The 17358-nt window shown below is 41.3% G+C and overlaps 1 protein-coding gene across 2 annotated transcripts in view; it reads right to left on the bottom strand.

Annotated features, from left to right (window-relative positions):
• The window catches only part of COL24A1 (collagen type XXIV alpha 1 chain), a 384809-nt gene that overhangs the window by 18242 nt on the left and 349209 nt on the right, over positions 1 to 17358 (bottom strand). For both annotated transcript variants that reach the window (XM_089684422.1, XM_089684421.1), the window contains 8 exons: positions 14959 to 15066; positions 14231 to 14284; positions 11030 to 11092; positions 9720 to 9773; positions 5715 to 5750; positions 4098 to 4133; positions 2382 to 2408; positions 881 to 946 (listed from right to left, as the gene is read on the bottom strand). In XM_089684422.1, the coding sequence (XP_089540548.1) occupies positions 881 to 946; positions 2382 to 2408; positions 4098 to 4133; positions 5715 to 5750; positions 9720 to 9773; positions 11030 to 11092; positions 14231 to 14284; positions 14959 to 15066 (444 nt within the window). The remainder of the gene's footprint in view (positions 1 to 880; positions 947 to 2381; positions 2409 to 4097; positions 4134 to 5714; positions 5751 to 9719; positions 9774 to 11029; positions 11093 to 14230; positions 14285 to 14958; positions 15067 to 17358) is intronic.

Consider the following 17358-nt stretch of genomic DNA (forward strand, 5'->3'; position numbering starts at 1 on the left):
TTCTAAAAGCAGATTTTTCAATGCATCATGCATCATCTGCATTAAGGTAAAAAATCTTCTGCCCCCCCCCCCCCCCCCCGTCCTCTTATACTTAACTGAGCCCCATCTCAATACAGCAATGTGCATGAGAGCCACCACTCTCCTGAGTCTCTCTCTCCTCATTGGCTCACACAGCAGCGTGAGCCATTTGCTCCTGCAGCTGTCAATCACGGCCAGTTAAGTCAATGAGGAGAAAGTGGGGGGCGGGCTGAGCTGCACTCTGTGTGTTCATGTACAATGTCCATTCACAGGAGCGTAGCTTGGGAGTGAGCCTGCTCAAGAACCTCCATAGCAAGAGGCTTGTATTGGGAGCACTTGGGAGAAGGAGCCAGAACCACCGGCGAGGGACCCAAAAAGAGGAGGATCGGGACTGCTCTGTGCAAAACCATTACACAGAGCAGGTAAGAATAACATGTTTGTTTTTTTTTTTGTAAATTACAACCTTTAGAATCACTTTAAGGTCTAGTTTTTAATGCAATCCCTTTTTGTTCCATTTGTAGCGCTTTTGTTTAGGCATTATTTGATTTATTCTCTTTTATTACTGAGTTGCATTTATGTGCAAAAAATGCAGCATTCTGTACTTTTTTAAACACACATGAAAGCCCAGCAATGATGTAAACTAGTCTCATTGAAATGTATTCATTTTTCTTTCATTTGCTTTCATGCTGTATTTAAAAACACATTTGACTGCATTTGATATAAACAAGCCATTATCCAAATGATGCAACTGATTACCAGTATCATACCATCTCAAACTGACATACATATTTCTTCATTCAGTAAAATTATATTACTTACATCTGACAAATTCTAATGAAAAATGAATAAAATGGTGTCCTACCTCCACCCGCAGTGCTGCATGTGACTCCATTAGGGCCTGAATAGCAGAATTCATGTCCACCAGTCTCTGTAATGAAGAGGCAACATCATTCATTAATACTAAACAATATCAAACCTAGAAACAGCACAAAAATGGTGTACTAGATACATTTATGGAACCGGTAAACCTATGACACTGATTTATACATGAAGAACTCCCCAAGTCTGTACAAAACATGGCATTTTACTTCCATTGAGACAGTGCCACTTATCAGTGCAGTCCCCTTTATATCACAGTGCCCCTTTACAGTGCAGTCCCCTTTACTATCACAGTGCCCCTTTACAGTGCAGTCCCCTTTACTATCAGTGTCCCTTTACAGTGCAGTCCCCTTTACTATCACAGTGCACCTTTACAGTACAGTCCCCTTTACTATCACAGTGCACCTTTACAGTACAGTCCTCTTTACTATCAGTGTCCCTTTACAGTGCAGTCCCCTTTACTATCACAGTGCCCCTTTACAGTGCAGTCCCCTTTACTATCACAGTGCCCCTTTACAGTGCAGTCCCCTTTACTATCACAGTGCCCGTTTACACTGCAGTCCCCTTTACTATCACAGTGTCCCTTTACAGTACAGTCCCCTTTACTATCAGTGTCCCTTCACAGTGCAGTCCCCTTTACTATCACAGTGCCCCTTTACAGTACAGTCCCCTTTACTATCACAGTGCCCCTTTACAGTACAGCCCCCTTTACTATCACAGTGTCCCTTTACAGTACAGTCCCCTTTACTATCACAGTGCCCCTTTACAGTGCAGTTCCATATACTATCACAGTGCCCCTTCACAGTACAGTCCCCTTTACTATCACAGTGCCCCTTTACAGTGCAGTCCCATATACTATCACAGTGCCCCTTCACAGTGCAGTTCCCTTTACTATCACAGTGCCCCTTTTCAGTGCAGTCCCATATACTATAACAGTGCCCCTTTACAGTGCAGTCCCCTTTACTATCACAGTGCCCCTTTACAGTACAGTCCTTTTCACTATCACAGTGTCCCTTTACAGTGCAGTCCCTTTTATTATCACAGTGCCCCTTTACAGTGCAGTCCCCTTTACTATCACAGTGCCCTTTACAGTACAGTCCTTTTCACTATCACAGTGTCCCTTTACAGTGCAGTCCCCTTTACTATCTCAGTGCCCCTTTACAGTACAGTCCTTTTCACTATCACAGTGTCCCTTTACAGTGCAGTCCCTTTTATTATCACAGTGTCCCTTTACAGTGCAGTCCCTTTTATTATCACAGTGCCCCTTTACAGTGCAGTCCCCTTTACTATCAGTGTCCCTTTACAGTACAGTAAAGGGACACTGCTGCCTGTAAACTGCCCTCTGAAAGTGATCCAATGCCGATCACATTTTCAAAAGGCAATGCCAGTGTAAATGAGCCCTAAAGGATACACTGGAAGAATACATGCTGTATTCAGTATTCATCTATTTAAATTTAAGTTTTGACATTTAGCAGTTAACTTACACTTCGTCCTGGAGCACCCGGTGGACCCTAAAACAAGAAGATATATGGTTAAAGAATATGCATTTATCAGGTATTAAAGAGGAGCTCCACCCTAAAGGGGACGTTCCGCTATAAGGACTGGTCCCCCACTCCCTGTGAGGAATTGGCACCTTTGGGGAGTGGGTACTATACACAATGCGCAGTACTACTCGCGCATATGCAGTGGACAAGCTGTCACAGCTGGGTTTCCACACTTAAAGTGGAGTTCCACTCACTCTGTAAATAAATAAAACTCAGCAGCTACAAAAACTGTAGCTGCTGACTTTTAAAAAAACAGCCACTTACCTGTCCCTCGGTCCCATGTTGCCCCTGCCGCAGCCCGTTTCACCGGCCATCCTGTATTCCAGAAGGCCAGCATCTTCAGTGTGGGCACCTGGCTGTGACAGCTTGCAGCTTCACAGCCAGGTGCCCACTGCGCATGCGCGAGTAGCACTGCGCTGCGCCTCCTGAATGCCCCCTCGTCTTCTGGGACCTGTTACGTATCCCACAAGACTTTCAGGAGGGAGGGTACCTGTCAAATTCGGGTACCAGTTCCCCCCCCCACCCAAAGGTGCCAATCCTTAATGGGGAGCGGGGGACCAATCTATAAAATGGAACTTCCTCTTTTGGTTGGAACTCCGCTTTAAGATGCTGGTGCCAGGGAGAGAGGATGGCCAGTGAACCCGGCTGGCGTGACCAGGTAGTGGCTGTTTTTGTAGCTACTGACTTTTATTTTTTTCAGAGTTGACTGGAGCTCTGCTTTAATAACTGTCTAATTATAATTGCCAATAGCTTCTCTATCCGGGCTACAATAAAGACACATGTTCAGAGTGCCTCTAATGATAAAACGTTTTTTTTTAAGTTTTGGATAGATTAGGGAAATGTGAAATATTCATTGGGGTAATTATGCAGTTTGTGTCCGGCTGGGCAGATATATCTTTACTTGCTGTCCCAGAGAGACAAGTGAGAGCAGAAAAATGTTATAGCTAAAATATAACTTGACATGATGGGGTGAATTTACTAAAGCTGGTGCACTCAGAATCTGGTGCAGCCAATCAGCTTCTATTTTCAGCTTGTTCAATTAAGCTTCAGCAATAAAACCTGAAAGCTGATTAATTTCTATGCAGAATTGTACCAAATTTTGAACTCTCCAGTTTTAGTAAATAACTCCAATGTCTTATTGAACACAAATCTCATGGCGTTAGTTCTAACTGTCTGTCCTGCCTCACAACACCCAATCAGATTCCAAGTTTTAAAATAAATTGAATACCTCGAGCGCTAACTATGGTGAAATAAAAAAAATAAAACTATTATTATTACAATTAAATGCTGTAGCCGCTAGTGCACACAACGCATGTCTCAGGGGGGCAAATTTATACAACTATAATGTGAAGTGAAAAAATGCTGCGCTACATGAAAAAGTGGTACAAACCATTATATAGCTAAAAAAACAAAGTGAAGAAATAAATATATATTAGAAGAACAAATAGTAGAAAAAAAATATTAATATTATAAAAAAATATATATATATACACACAGTATATATGAAAAACAAAAATCACACAAAAAAAAATAAAATTAAAATAAGAAGGTTTAGATTCCAGGACAAGTCTGGTGGGTTGTTGAGACCACACAGACAACTATTAGTGTACTGATAAGTGGCTGTATGATGCCCATTATGTAATACATTATACTTACAGGAGGACCAGGCTGCCCTCTTGGTCCTTGAGGTCCCTAATAAGAGAGAAAACAAACACAATAATTCCCATAAATAGTAAAAGTAAAAACATTTGTGATTACAGTAAATATTGGTTCTGATATTCAGTATTGGCAAGTCTGGATTTTGTAATGGTCTAATGACCATAATGAAAATGGAGAGGTGATGTGAAGGATCAAAGATGGAATTTTCAGATATCAGCAGATCTTTATCACATTTATTATTAAGCTGAACTCGTCCACCTGCTTCTGCTGCTCCTAACCCCCGGTTCACATCTATGGGGCCGTGCGTCCCATGTTATGCACGAGCATCCATTCATTTGAATGGACTCCCGTGCCCATGACACAAGGTTCCTGTGCGGAAAATGCAGCCCGCACAGGAACCTCGGTTCCCAGTACGGTTGCGTTTTCCAGTTCGGGCGGTGTGCCATTAAAACTAATTTCTCTGTGCGGGTGGTGCGGCTGCATAGATTTTCGTGCAGATCCGCAGCAGCACCACCCACACAGATGTGAAGCTAGGGTTAGACCATGTGAGTTTTTGCTGTGCATTCCAAGTACTCACCCAAAACCCAAAAACTCAAGATTTCTGACTGATAACAGGTGGGCAAATTTGCAACTGTTTTTGCCATCCACGAGTGACTAGAAGGCACAGCAAAAACTCACATGATGTAAGGGGCAGCAGAAACTGGTGAATGAGTACTGCAAACCAATGCCAACACTACCCTCATATGACTTTCAATCTTGGTTGTTTGATATCCAAGAGAATAAATAGCCAAATAAGTCAGCGGAAGTCCAAAAAAACGAGAGCGTCCAGATATGGCCGAGTACTTCTGAATAAGGGGAAGATTCTTTCCCCTTCTGCACATGATGCATGACCAGCTAGCTGGCAGATATGAATGTTGTGACGAGTAGTGGGAGCAGTGGAGAAGGTCCCTAGCCTTGTATAAGATCTGAGCAGACCACATTGAACTTGCACATCGCTTTTTTTGGATTTATGAAGGGGCGAACAGGTTGTCAGTAGAACGCAGGGAAGAAAAAGATCAGTAACAGAGGATGAAGGCTACCAAGCATTGCTTTGCCCTGAGTGAGAAAGTTATGTACATCTATGGGGTGTATGTTTGTATGTATCTAGTATGTATCTATGGGGTATACGTTTTCTATTCAGTTAGGCAACTAAAGCCTTAAACAGCTTTCATAACAGCAACTGATTCTTATAGTGATCATTCGGGGCATTCAGCAGGGTTCATGCTCTCTGTTTTATAGCCATATGTACTCAGCTTTGTTACAATTTACATCGTTATAGGTGATTTTATTTCCTTTGCACAATGGAGTTGTTTTACTAAAGGCAAATTGACTGGGCACTTTGTAAATGCAGTTGTTTCAGAGCTTAGTGAATGTGATAAAGCTCTGCTGACTTCCACCATCCAATCCTCTGCAAGTAAAAATGCTGTTTTTTTTACCTTGCATGTGATTAGGTATTCTTTGCACTCTTATTCTTCCCCTCATTTACTAAGCTCTGGAGCAAATTCACTTGCAAAGTGCCCAGTCTATTTGCCTTTAGTAAATTAACCCCAGTGTCACATAAATCTGTTGCCTTACCATTTCCCCCTTGGAGCCCTTTTCACCACGATTTCCCTAAAATAAATAATTAAAAACGTTACACTTCTTTAAAATCAAAAGTGAATAATATGTGTTCACTACAGATTACCTGCAAGGACTCAGCTGACGCAACTGTATTTCTCCTATTACTCTGAGCTTTTAGACTGCATCCAGATTTAGTAGGTATCTTAAAGCACAACTAAACTCATCAATTTAACGGTTTTCTTAAACAGTTACATTCAAGACATGCCATGACTGATAACTGTCACAGTTGCTTGTGCTCTCAACCAAACTGTCAAGCCATCAAATAGCTGGTGTCATAACGATCACATGTGCTGCATCATGACAACAGCAGACCAAATAGAGGCTAAGATGGCAGCTTCCTTGTCTGTAAAAGTTAGGAGAAATGAGTTCATTTTTAAAGAGCCCTTCCAAGCAACGAGGGAAACCAGTCAGTGAGCTGCTAATGTATTTCCACACCCTCCTGGGATAAAATCAGAAACTCCACTTATTTTACAATATTCAGAGTCACACGTCAATTCAGTGCATCCACAGCAGACACCAACCACCTCACAGGGTCAGCAGAAAGGCAATAGGAGTGTACTTCTTGAAGCACATGCTATGTAACTTAATTTCTTTCTGCTTTTTTAATCACATTCAGGTTTCCAAGGCATGTTTAAAGTGGAAGTCCAGTCTAAACTTATGTACGCTTAAATCTACTCCTACCCCCATTCCGAACCCTATTCTTACTACTCTGTAAAGGAAAGATGTGTGTACTTTACCTAATCCAAGGGCACTCCGGTCCGGTCATGTGATCAGCTCCCAGCGCCGGCTTTGGTGTAGAAGAGGAACAGCAGACCACTGATGCCCCATAGTAAGTCTATGGGTGATGTCACTGCTCAGGCTCTGCAGCCATTGTCGCTGCTCTCACCTCTCCCCTGAAGCCAGCCGCTGGGGTTATCATGTGATCTTTCCTTTACAAGGCATTAGTTAGTATAGGGCTTGCAATGGGGGTGGGAGTAGATTTAACCGCTTTACCACCGCCCTGTAGCAGAAATACTGCTACAGGGTGTCAGGAGTGCGCAAAATCACGTATATATATGTGATTTAGCATTTCCAGGTAGGGGGCGCACGCGAGCCGCACGCATGCCCTACCTGCGCCACCATTCGCGGCCTCGGCTGTCAATCACCAGGTCCCAGGCTCTTCATAGCAGAGCCATATAAAGCAGTGTGCTTAAAGTGGAATGCACAGACACAGCCCCATAGTAAAACACACACAGCACACAGTTAACCCTTTGATCGCCCCAGATGTTAACCCCTTCCTGCCCAGTGCCATTAGAACAGTGTCATTGCTGTTTATTAGCACTGATCACTGTATTGGTGTCACTGGAGATGTCAGTGACACCAAGTCAATTCCCCCCCAGTGTCAGAATGCCAGTCCCACTATAAGTCACTGATCGCCGCCATTACTAGTTAAAAAAAATTAATTCCAGTATATATACCGCCATTTGTAAACTCTATAACTTTCATGTAAACCAATTAATTTACACATATTGGGATTTTTTTTAGCAAAGACATGTAGCAGAATACATTTTCCCTAAATTTATGATGAAATTTGATTTTGTACATTTTTATATTGGACATGTTTAATAGCAAAACGTCAAAAATATTTTTTTTGCTCAAATTTTTTTTCGTTTATAGCACAAAAAAAAAAAAACCCACAGACTATACAGGCAAATACCACTGAAAGAAAGATCTATTTGTGGGGAAAAAAAGCCGTAAATTTCATTTGGGTGCAGCATTGCATGACAGCGCAAAAAATGGCCTGGTCAGGAAGGGGGGTAAATTCTCTGGAGGGCAAGAAGTTAAGATTAATGGAGTTTAGACTGGACAACCACTTTAAATTTGATTGGTGGCAGTGAAAAAATAAATAGTAATGGTAGTGACATAGTACTAGCATATTTTATCTTAGGTTTCTATATGTGAGAAGTAACAAGAAAGGTGCTCCAGTATCACCGGAATGTATGTTCCAGGATCACCAGACTGCCAACAAAAGGGAAAGGGGCAAATTGGTATCTTTCCTCAATGCCTCAATGGAAACTAGAAGTACTGAGCAGATAAGCTTTGTTCATATATCCATCTCAAGGCTTACTTTTATATTTTAGGTGCAAGAATGCCATTAACAGCAGACTTTGAGCATGTATAAGCCTGCTATGTAAATATAGTACAATAGAAATCTAATAGGATGTTTTCTAAAATATGTACAAAGTGGGAAGCAGACAAAATATTCAAAATAAAATATTACTTTTCTTCAACATTTACACCATCATATAATCTATCCAGAAACACGGTCTATCACAGGTGAAAAATATCAATAGATTTGTGTGAATACTATTGTGAAACAACTTGGACCACCTCAGCAGCAACTGTTATGATGGCAGAAAAAAAGTATGTTAAGACTGCACTCTCTGAGTGAGATACTGTGCCAAATGAGTGTACTCTGTACTTAGCTACTGAAATCTTCCACATTATTAGGGAAACAATATGTCATTATATGTATACAAAGATATGCCTTGTCCTCCTGGCTATATTTCACTAGAAGATTAAACTTTTATTTAACATTACCAGTATTCATTGCTTGAAATATTTTGGTTTATTATGAAATAAAACACATTTGCTACAACAAATTTTTTAAACCTGAGCTTTAGACAAAGAGCAGAATGAACAAATGAAACACATAATGATTTGTATTTCTGTCCACCTAGTCCTGAAATTTACACAGCTCTCACACACAGTACAGCCCGGTGGATGGCACCCATAAAGGATATAGGCAGCCATACAGTTGTATCCTCTCTCCATCCCCAGCCTTTTGATTGGCCATAAGACGGATCAGCAGCAGACTGATGAGTTCATCCCTCTAATTATTTTACTCCCTCCTCCTATCAGCATGTTCCTTGTCAACACATTTGTATGCAGCACAATAATTTGATGTGGTGGCAGCATTCGTTTTCTTTTTATAGGCTTTTTCCCCTCTGTTTTCACCTGGTGATCTGGCCAGTAACACACTTCCTGTATTAGAGCGCCTCCACTCTAAATGAATAAGCACAGGGGGCACCTTTGGACAGCAGCATTCTCAGTCTGGGGGGAGAGTAGTGTTAGATGTACTAACAGATTTAGATACACTAATAAATTATAGCTCAGCTCCAGATAACACTGTATATGCAATTACAGAAAGCAGATTGTTTTCCTTTTTGGGATAAAGATTTTACATAAATAAATAAAATCTGATCATTGTAAGCACCGCTGCCAAAGTTAAATGCTTTGCCTCATCCCTGTAACTGCTACATCTACAAGAGAGCTTGTTCTTTTGAAAAACAGCAGACTTATTGGCCAGACCACCAGATGAAAATAGAGGAAAGAGCCCAAAAAAGAAAACAAATGCAGCCATCATATCTAAGAATTCATAAGCTGCCATATAATAAATGTTTGCTTTTGGGATTACAGTTTAATAAAAGTCTGTCACTGTTTCTAGTGCGGAATAGAAGGTAAAAGTAAAAACAGGAACCAGATTAATGGCTATAGCTGGCCACTCAGTGTTTTTTTGTTCTGCCCAAAACCAGATTCCTCTATCCACACTGTACATGTTGCAGTTATTTTATTCTGACAGCTAGCCCTGTTGGCTGTCAAAATACCAGCACAGCTGCTGCATCTGATTGGATGGCTACTGCTAGGCCAAAAATCTTCTAGCAGGCACCTTCAACAAAAGTTGATCAAACAATCGACTGTTGACGAACATAGGAGGCTAGCAGGGCCAAGCACTAAGCAAATTTTGTCTAGTTCCTCCAGCTTTAGGAACAACAAAGTATGATCTTATATAGCATACTTTGATTAGTAAAGAATCATCTTCTTATACCTGCATTCTATACACATCCAGTCTCTAAATGTAGTGAAAAATGAACCACATTTATACAAAACACAGATGATGCTTGATGTTGTGATACTCACCAGACCACCTGTAGGTCCAATTATACCACCAGGGCCAAGTGGACCACTGTTCCCCTGTACAAAATCAGAAAAATACACATCAGCATAATAAACTAATGAGAGAAGAACTGATATATGTGTAGCACTACCCTCTTGAGGGCCACTGGATTTGTTTTGGGTCCCAATAATCTCTACATGGTCAGGCAACACATGCATTTTCCACACTTGCACATTCAAAGTCAGCAAACAGTCCTTGACCTGTTTTTTTTGTTGTTTTTATTAAGGGGTTAACAACTTAGATTGTGTCTAGGGGAATATGGGATGCCCAAGGAACTGCAAACGTCTTAGCCACAATACTGTACAAAAATGTGGATCAAAAAGAGCAACTGTCTCTGTTGAGGAGCACTGAAGTCCCCTTGGTGTACCTCCTCAGACCCCAGATGAATCCTCCTCTTCACCCAGCTGCACTGAGGGTATCCCTGGGCAAGGGATTCCAAGATCTAGCAGTTAAGTAGTCCCGGATGGGAACTAGTTGGGTCTTGCACCTGACTGCCCTCTCCCTTTATCTGGCCAAGGGGGTGTAGGAGTACTCACACTGTCCTATCTGCAAGGTGGGTTGGTAGCTGCTTTCAGGCCTTTCTCTGGGCTGGCTCCTTCCCTGTTGCTCAGGATGTCCTCCATAGGAGACTCTTGCCAGTGGAGATCCTCCTGTCCAGCAACCAGCCTGTGGGTAGGCTCCCCTCCCTGGGGCACCCTCCCAGGCTGTACACTCCAGCCTTCTATCAGTCCATCTACCACCCGACTCCCCTGCTGCTCAGGCTCTGCCAAATGTAAGGGTTGTCCTTGGTCACCATGTCCTGCCTCCTGCCTCCTGTCTGGGGATTGACTAAGGTCCCTCAAACATGCAGATCTGGGCCTCCTCCCTTCCAGAAAGTTCTTGCAGTGTCTGGAAGGGTGGGAGGGGTCCAGAAACCCTCACCTGTAGAGCCTCCCAGCTTGTGCTGAGGTGAACTCCTGCCTCACTCCCAGGCTGACTCATCCCAGGCTGCTACCCAGCCTCTAACTAATAAGACAACAAAGTCTATCTACCTAGAGGGCGCTACATCTAGATTGGATTTGAAGCTCTCAGGGCCCTTCTAACCCTCTTGTATTGAATTGTATTGTAACTGTACGGTCTCCATTTTGTTATAAAGCACTGCCCAAATGTTGGCATTTTATAAATCTTGTATAATAATAATAATTGTGCACTTTCCTATCTGTCCAAGCTGATCACCAACAAACAAGAAGTTGTCTAGGATTCTATAGAAGGAAAAACATTGTGTGTCACTTACAATTTGCCCTGCCGGACCTTTGGGACCAATAATGCCAATTAGACCTATGTCACCATTTGGACCCTGGAATCAGAAAAATCCATGTAAATAAAAACACACACAAATACGCATATACAGAAGAAATAGGAAGAAGTAAAAATATTTCCAATGGTACTGCTTTATTAAACTTGGAGTAGTAGTTGCCCAAAGCGAGCTAACAGAACAAATTTTTCGATTAAGTGGAATTGCTTGCTACTAACATTCTTCCAAAAAAAAAAAAAGTTGGACAACCAGCCAAGAGGCCCTGATGACAGTTTTTATGTGGTTTAATATGCAAGCTATGATCAGTCATGGTCTGATAGTCTTAGCCAATTTTATTTTTGATCTATGCAAAATTTTTATGTTCCTAGAAAAAACAATAGTTAGGCCAACAACTATGGCAAGCTATAGACTTTTAATGTTTTTTTTAGAGCAACATGTGAAAGTGATTAGCTTTAAACATGATCCTAGAACCTTGCGTCTTTGTATAGTTTGCAACTATATTTGTACATGAGAGCAGCCATATTTGCTCATTACATATGAAGGTTCTTGTTTCTACTTTTTGGTGCATCACAATGGAGGTGCCATGCTGCTCATCTCTCTCAATTTCAGCCTCATTCAGGACTGACTCGTGTAAAACAATGAACTCCCTATTTGGCCGAAACAGTTGGGCTGCTTTAATAAAGGTACTGAGAATCTTCAGTGAAAAAAAATGTGTGAATATTCAAGGCTAAATTCACCTTTTGGAACATATTTAAAGGTGGAATATATTACATGTTCCAGCTCCTGCTGCCAGTTCCCCCAATCCTCCCTTCAGTTTCCTGTGAATGAATGAATGAACTGGCTGACGACTTGTGGTTTAGAATGAACTGTGAGGGTGCTAGTGAGTGCTCTCGTAGTTCATTCACAAGCCCTGCACCTTTCAAACAGACAGCCCATATGAAAGTATGGGGAGAGAGCCACAGGGCTTGTCTGCAGAAGCCTGACATTGTACCCCTGATCCACTGATCACAGGTGCAATGCTTTCCAGGCTCCTGCAGGAAAAAATAATAAATGCATATTTCTATAAAAATATGTGTATGTATTACTTTTTTTGGAAAGGCGAGCTTATCCCTTAATTATGCAATCAAGTGAAAAATGTCTGCTAGTGATTGGGTATTCAAAGTAAGTATGAATTTGCTTTTCACATGACTGGATAATTGAACTGAATATTCACATAACATTTAAAGAGTAACTCCACTTTTGCTGTGAAAAAAATCCCCTCTGGGTGATCTATACACATTGCAGGGATTTTATAAAACGTTGCTGCAGTTTCCTACCTGTTTCTGTTCTGAAGAAAAAGTTGTTTGTTCCTCTGTCTTTCAGATTCTGAGGTTGAACAGTGCTTTAAAAAGGAAAGCTGCAAGGCCTGCATCCCTTTAGAATTGATTACCCCTTTAGAAGCATTGCAACACAAAATACATTTTCGTTGCAGAGGATGTCTAAAATCCAATATATTGTAGTTCAGACTTCTGGGTAAATCAGTAAGCCAATCACACAAGCAGGAAATTACATTTCTGGGGGTGTTCCACACATACAGAATGCCTCCAGGGTGCCATACTGACTTTACAGAAAATGAAAGTGCTGCCGATTGCAAAAGAAAGGTTCATTATAATAACATTAAAGAGGTAATAAACTTGGCATTTTGATTTTTACCTACAGGCAAACTCATAATAAAGCTTACCTGTACTTGAACATATCTCCTAAATGTGCACTGTTTAGGAGATATTCTAGTGAGCAGCCGCCAGTGACGTCACCGGCGCATGCGCTCTGAAGGAACGGCACACTCATGCCATTCCTTCAAAGCTGTGTGCCGTGGCAGAGACATGTCATGTAGTGACGTCATGAGGCTCGGCCATTCATGCAGCTGCAGCCCGCAAACCTGGAAGGAAGATCAGGTGAAGATGGAAGTCTCTGCAGTGGTGACAGAGTACCACTGGAGGGATTTGTCTCAAGGAAAGTCTTTCATAACGTGATAGTGGGCAGCACAGTGGCTAAATGGTTAGCACTTCCCTCTGGCAGTACTAGGGTCATTGGTTCGAATCCCAACCGTGGCACCACCTGCCTGGAGTTTGCATGTTCTCCCTGTGCCTGCGTGGCTTTCCTCCAGGTACTCCGGTTTCCTCCCACACTCCAAAGACATGCTGGTAGGCGAATTGGATCCTGTCTAAATTGGCCCTAGTATGTGTATGTATGAATGTGAGTTAGGGACCTTAGATTGTACGCCCCTTGAGGGTTAGGGACTGATGTGAATTTACAATATATATGTAAAAGCTCTGCGTATATTGACGACGCTATATAAGTACCATAAATAAATAATAATAAATAAATAGTATGCGGTGCATACTAGCACATTATGATATTGCTTTGCAGGAGCAAATTTTTTTTTTCAAGAGTTTGCTATCGTTTTAAATTACAATGTGGCTTGTGTCGCAATTATATATATATATATATATATATATATATGTTATATTGTTTTTCATTTTAATTTGCTAAATATTTTCCCACAACAGTAGAGTTACCCTTTAAGTGAATATTCCTAAACGTCTTTAGTGAATCAGCCTTGTTATCTCAACAATTGCCCATCAATTACTTAATATTGCAACGAAGGTGAAATACTGATCTCCCCCCCAATCGCTAATCTAAAAATCTCTATATATTCTATATAACAATGAAAAATTGTACAAAAAGCATCTAAATACAAAAAAATTCACAAACATTTACTTTAAGGGAAAGAATACAATAATAACTAAAATATATGTTATAGGAATAGCTGACCAACTGGAATACACAATTAGATGACAGAACACGTAATGATGAAGATCAGCAGAGATACATTCATTCTGTGTGTGTAGACTTTAACATAACATGGAAATGGTTCCTCCATGATTCTGTCAATTTTACCATTATACTGGGCTAGGGTTTTCATACTGGACACAAACATAGTCACTAGTAGTACGTGGATCAACTTGTCTAGGGAAATGAATGAACTCTGGAGATGTAAGACATAATAGCAATAAAATGACTATGTAATGCTGTAAGAAGATATAGAATAATCTGTGGTTTGGAGTTCATCTTCATCAATTAAAAGGTTCTTCTACAGCATTGGAAACAAGACAACAGAATGATGACATTTAACCATACCTTAGGTCCTGGGAAACCTTGAAAACCCATCAGGCCTTGGTCACCATCTTCTCCCTATAAAACCACAATTTATTACATTCTCTTTTCATTATAACATTAATATTTTTTGCACCTATAAGGGCTTGTTCAAGTCACTGCTAACAGCACAAGCGATCTGAACGAGCCCTTACATGTGCAAGAATATTTATTTGAGTTCAGAGTCCGGTCCAATTAACAACACTTTCTTAACTCCAAAACCCTGATGAAGGGGGAGCCATGATTGCCCCTGAAGCATTTTTGCTTCTTACAGTCACTATTTTGATCAATAAAGACTAAAGCTGGGTATACAAAGTCCGCATATCGTTCAGCAGGAACTGGCTTACATTTGGACCATGTGTACAGCTGTCTAAGCACTGGATTTTGTTGAAGGGTCATGCTGGAAAACCAGCATCTCATCAATGCATGCGCTGATTAGCATGTTCTGGTGGGGGGGGGGGCCTTCACCCGTTGTCAGAACACAAGCATCACTTAGTACAGTGTTCTCTCAGTTTTATTTTCATTCAGCCAGCTTGGTTGTACCAGGCTTAACTTGACTCTCAATTAAATCTGTGGTAGTCTTGTCTTTTTACGGTTTTTATGAATGTTGTTCCTAGGACCCATAAGGGCCCATAGGTTTATAGGGAGTTGTCCATGCTCAGCCAACACTTCTCCATATCATTAATATTGAAACAGCAAATAGCTACACTTACAGGAAGACCCTTCAAGCCAGGCTCGCCCTTCAGCCCTTGATCTCCCTGACTTCCAGGGTGACCTCTTGAGCCTAGCTTTCCTGGATGACCACGCAGTCCATGCTCACCCTAAAAAAGGTAAAACAGAAATACATTTTTTTGTGTTTCATCTTTCTTTTAAAATTTTTTGAAAGTATACAAAACAGCAAGCCAGGGTAAAAGTAAGCAGACAAGCGTTGGGAGACAGAAGGTGGATACCGGAACCCAGTCACTATATAGAGAGGTACATATACGGTTTGAGATTGAACTCCTCCTGGCTATGCTTTTCTATATAGTGGCTGGGTCCTGGGGTGCTGCCTTTTCACCTTCTGTCTTCCGATCTGTTTCAGCCTGGATGAGCTTGTTTGAACGTCAGACCCCGATCTGTACTTTGAACTGCAGGGGGAAGTTTTGCAGTGCATCGAGTGGCACTCCAAGTTTTTGTATATGGGTCAAAAACAGACAAGCATACTGCACATGAGATTGGCAATGGTGTGCACAGAGTCAATGCTGGGAAGAAGTTGTTCCAGCCTTCTTATTAGGCCACATCAATACAGCAGTTCAAGATGATCTATTTGAGGATAACTCTGGTATGTTTCTTCATTCATGTAAGGCAAGGATGGTTATTAAAGAAGCACATCACTCAAGTATGTGACTAGAAATTAAGGTAGAGGATGTGTAAAATGTAAATATTACCAAAGTAAACTAGGTTAGGGCCTATGCCGATTAGCCTTCTGCTTGTGTGGATGGCATCAGTGTGACATCAGTTTGAGATGATTCTGAGATCATTTGGAATTTATTGCCAAGTATATCTGACCTGCAATTAAGCTCCTTCTGACCTGTTTATAGTGAGTTTTGCATTCCCAAAGACTTTAGGGTATAGGAATGAAAAACCCACCTGTAGAAAACAAAATCCCTTCAACACAGGCCCTAACACCAATCCCAGTGGATCCTATGGCCTGCATACTAGGATGCTGTAATGATAAAATTATCACCCATTACTGGGACCCTGTTTATAGCACATAAGTGAAAGGAAAGCTTTAGTACGGCAGTATAAAACACTGCCATTACTGACGACCCCCTGCAAAAAATACTAGTTCACATCAGTTTTGCTGACTTCAATCATCCAATTATGTACAAGCAAAACCCGTTTCTCTTTTTGTATTCCCTGCAATACCCTTGATTGGGTATTCTTTGCAAAGTGAATGCATTCCAATACCCGTAAAAATTGACCTTGCAATGTAAAAAATAAATGATAAAGTTAACAGTCTTTTAGTAAATCAACCCCCATGACTCGGAACAACTATGCAAATCAAATTAAGACAATATACAAAATATAGACTATATAGAAAAATCAGTTTCTCAGTATAGAGCCAACCCCTCCAGTATGTACTCTGGGCACCTTCACTGTGTAAACCTTTGCCACCATACATAATTTTTACCCCTGCATTTTTTGCCCACTGTAAGCTGGGAACGGCTGTAGCGGGAGCCACACTGTGCTCCCTCACCATCACAGGCTGTTCTTTATGAATAGAAAAGCACAGGGAGGGGTGTAGGCACAACACCAGAATTGGTGTTCTTCTTGGACTTTGTTCCAAGGGGGTGTGGAACCAAAAGTATGTCTCCTGCTGTACTTTTCTAAAACAGCCTACAACACAGTAAGAAAAAAAAAAACCAGAGTCAAGGGTAAAAATTATTCAGGGTGTGCAAAGTCTAAAAAATAAAGCTTGGCTTTTAAACAGTCTTGGCATCTTTTGAGCCAGTAATAGATTACTGTGTTGGAGAATACCATACCATCTTAAGAAATCAATCACATTCCACAGAAATACCTTGTTGTGAAGACTGAACGTTATACTATGCTTCAACTTCTTTTCATTTCTTGAAGTAAAATAGCATGGCTGATGTCAAATGAGCAACTCGCGCTAGCAATCCTGTCCATAGCAACTTGTTAAAATCTCCAGCAGCGGGAGTGCTAAGAAGCTGATTGTTTGTCCCTCCCTCTGTAGTTGAGGCAGCACGATGTGGCTCCAATTGCTAGCGATTGTGATTGAGCAGTGTTTGGGCCAGCGACAAAGTGATATCTCGCCGCATCTCGAATTCACTATCCCAACGCACACTGTTTTTAGAGTTGGCTGTGTATGTAAGTGGGTGATGCAGTGACCATTGGCTAGAACCAAGAATAGTCAGAGAAGAAGAATGTCACCAGCACACTGTGGATCTCCAAACTGGGTCCAAAAGCTTTATTAAGTGATCACATCATTACAGCAGGAGCCACATTTCGGAGCCCCGCAGGACCCCTTCATCAGGCATGTGACATCATGCTTTTTGACCCAGTTTGGAGATCCACGGTGTGCCGTTGATGTTCTTCTTCTTTTCTTATCT

The sequence above is a fragment of the Staurois parvus genome, unplaced genomic scaffold (genome assembly GCF_062004578.1).
Source record: "Staurois parvus isolate SC_StPar_1 unplaced genomic scaffold, SC_StPar_1.0 ptg000347l, whole genome shotgun sequence".
NCBI lineage: Eukaryota > Metazoa > Chordata > Amphibia > Anura > Ranidae > Staurois > Staurois parvus.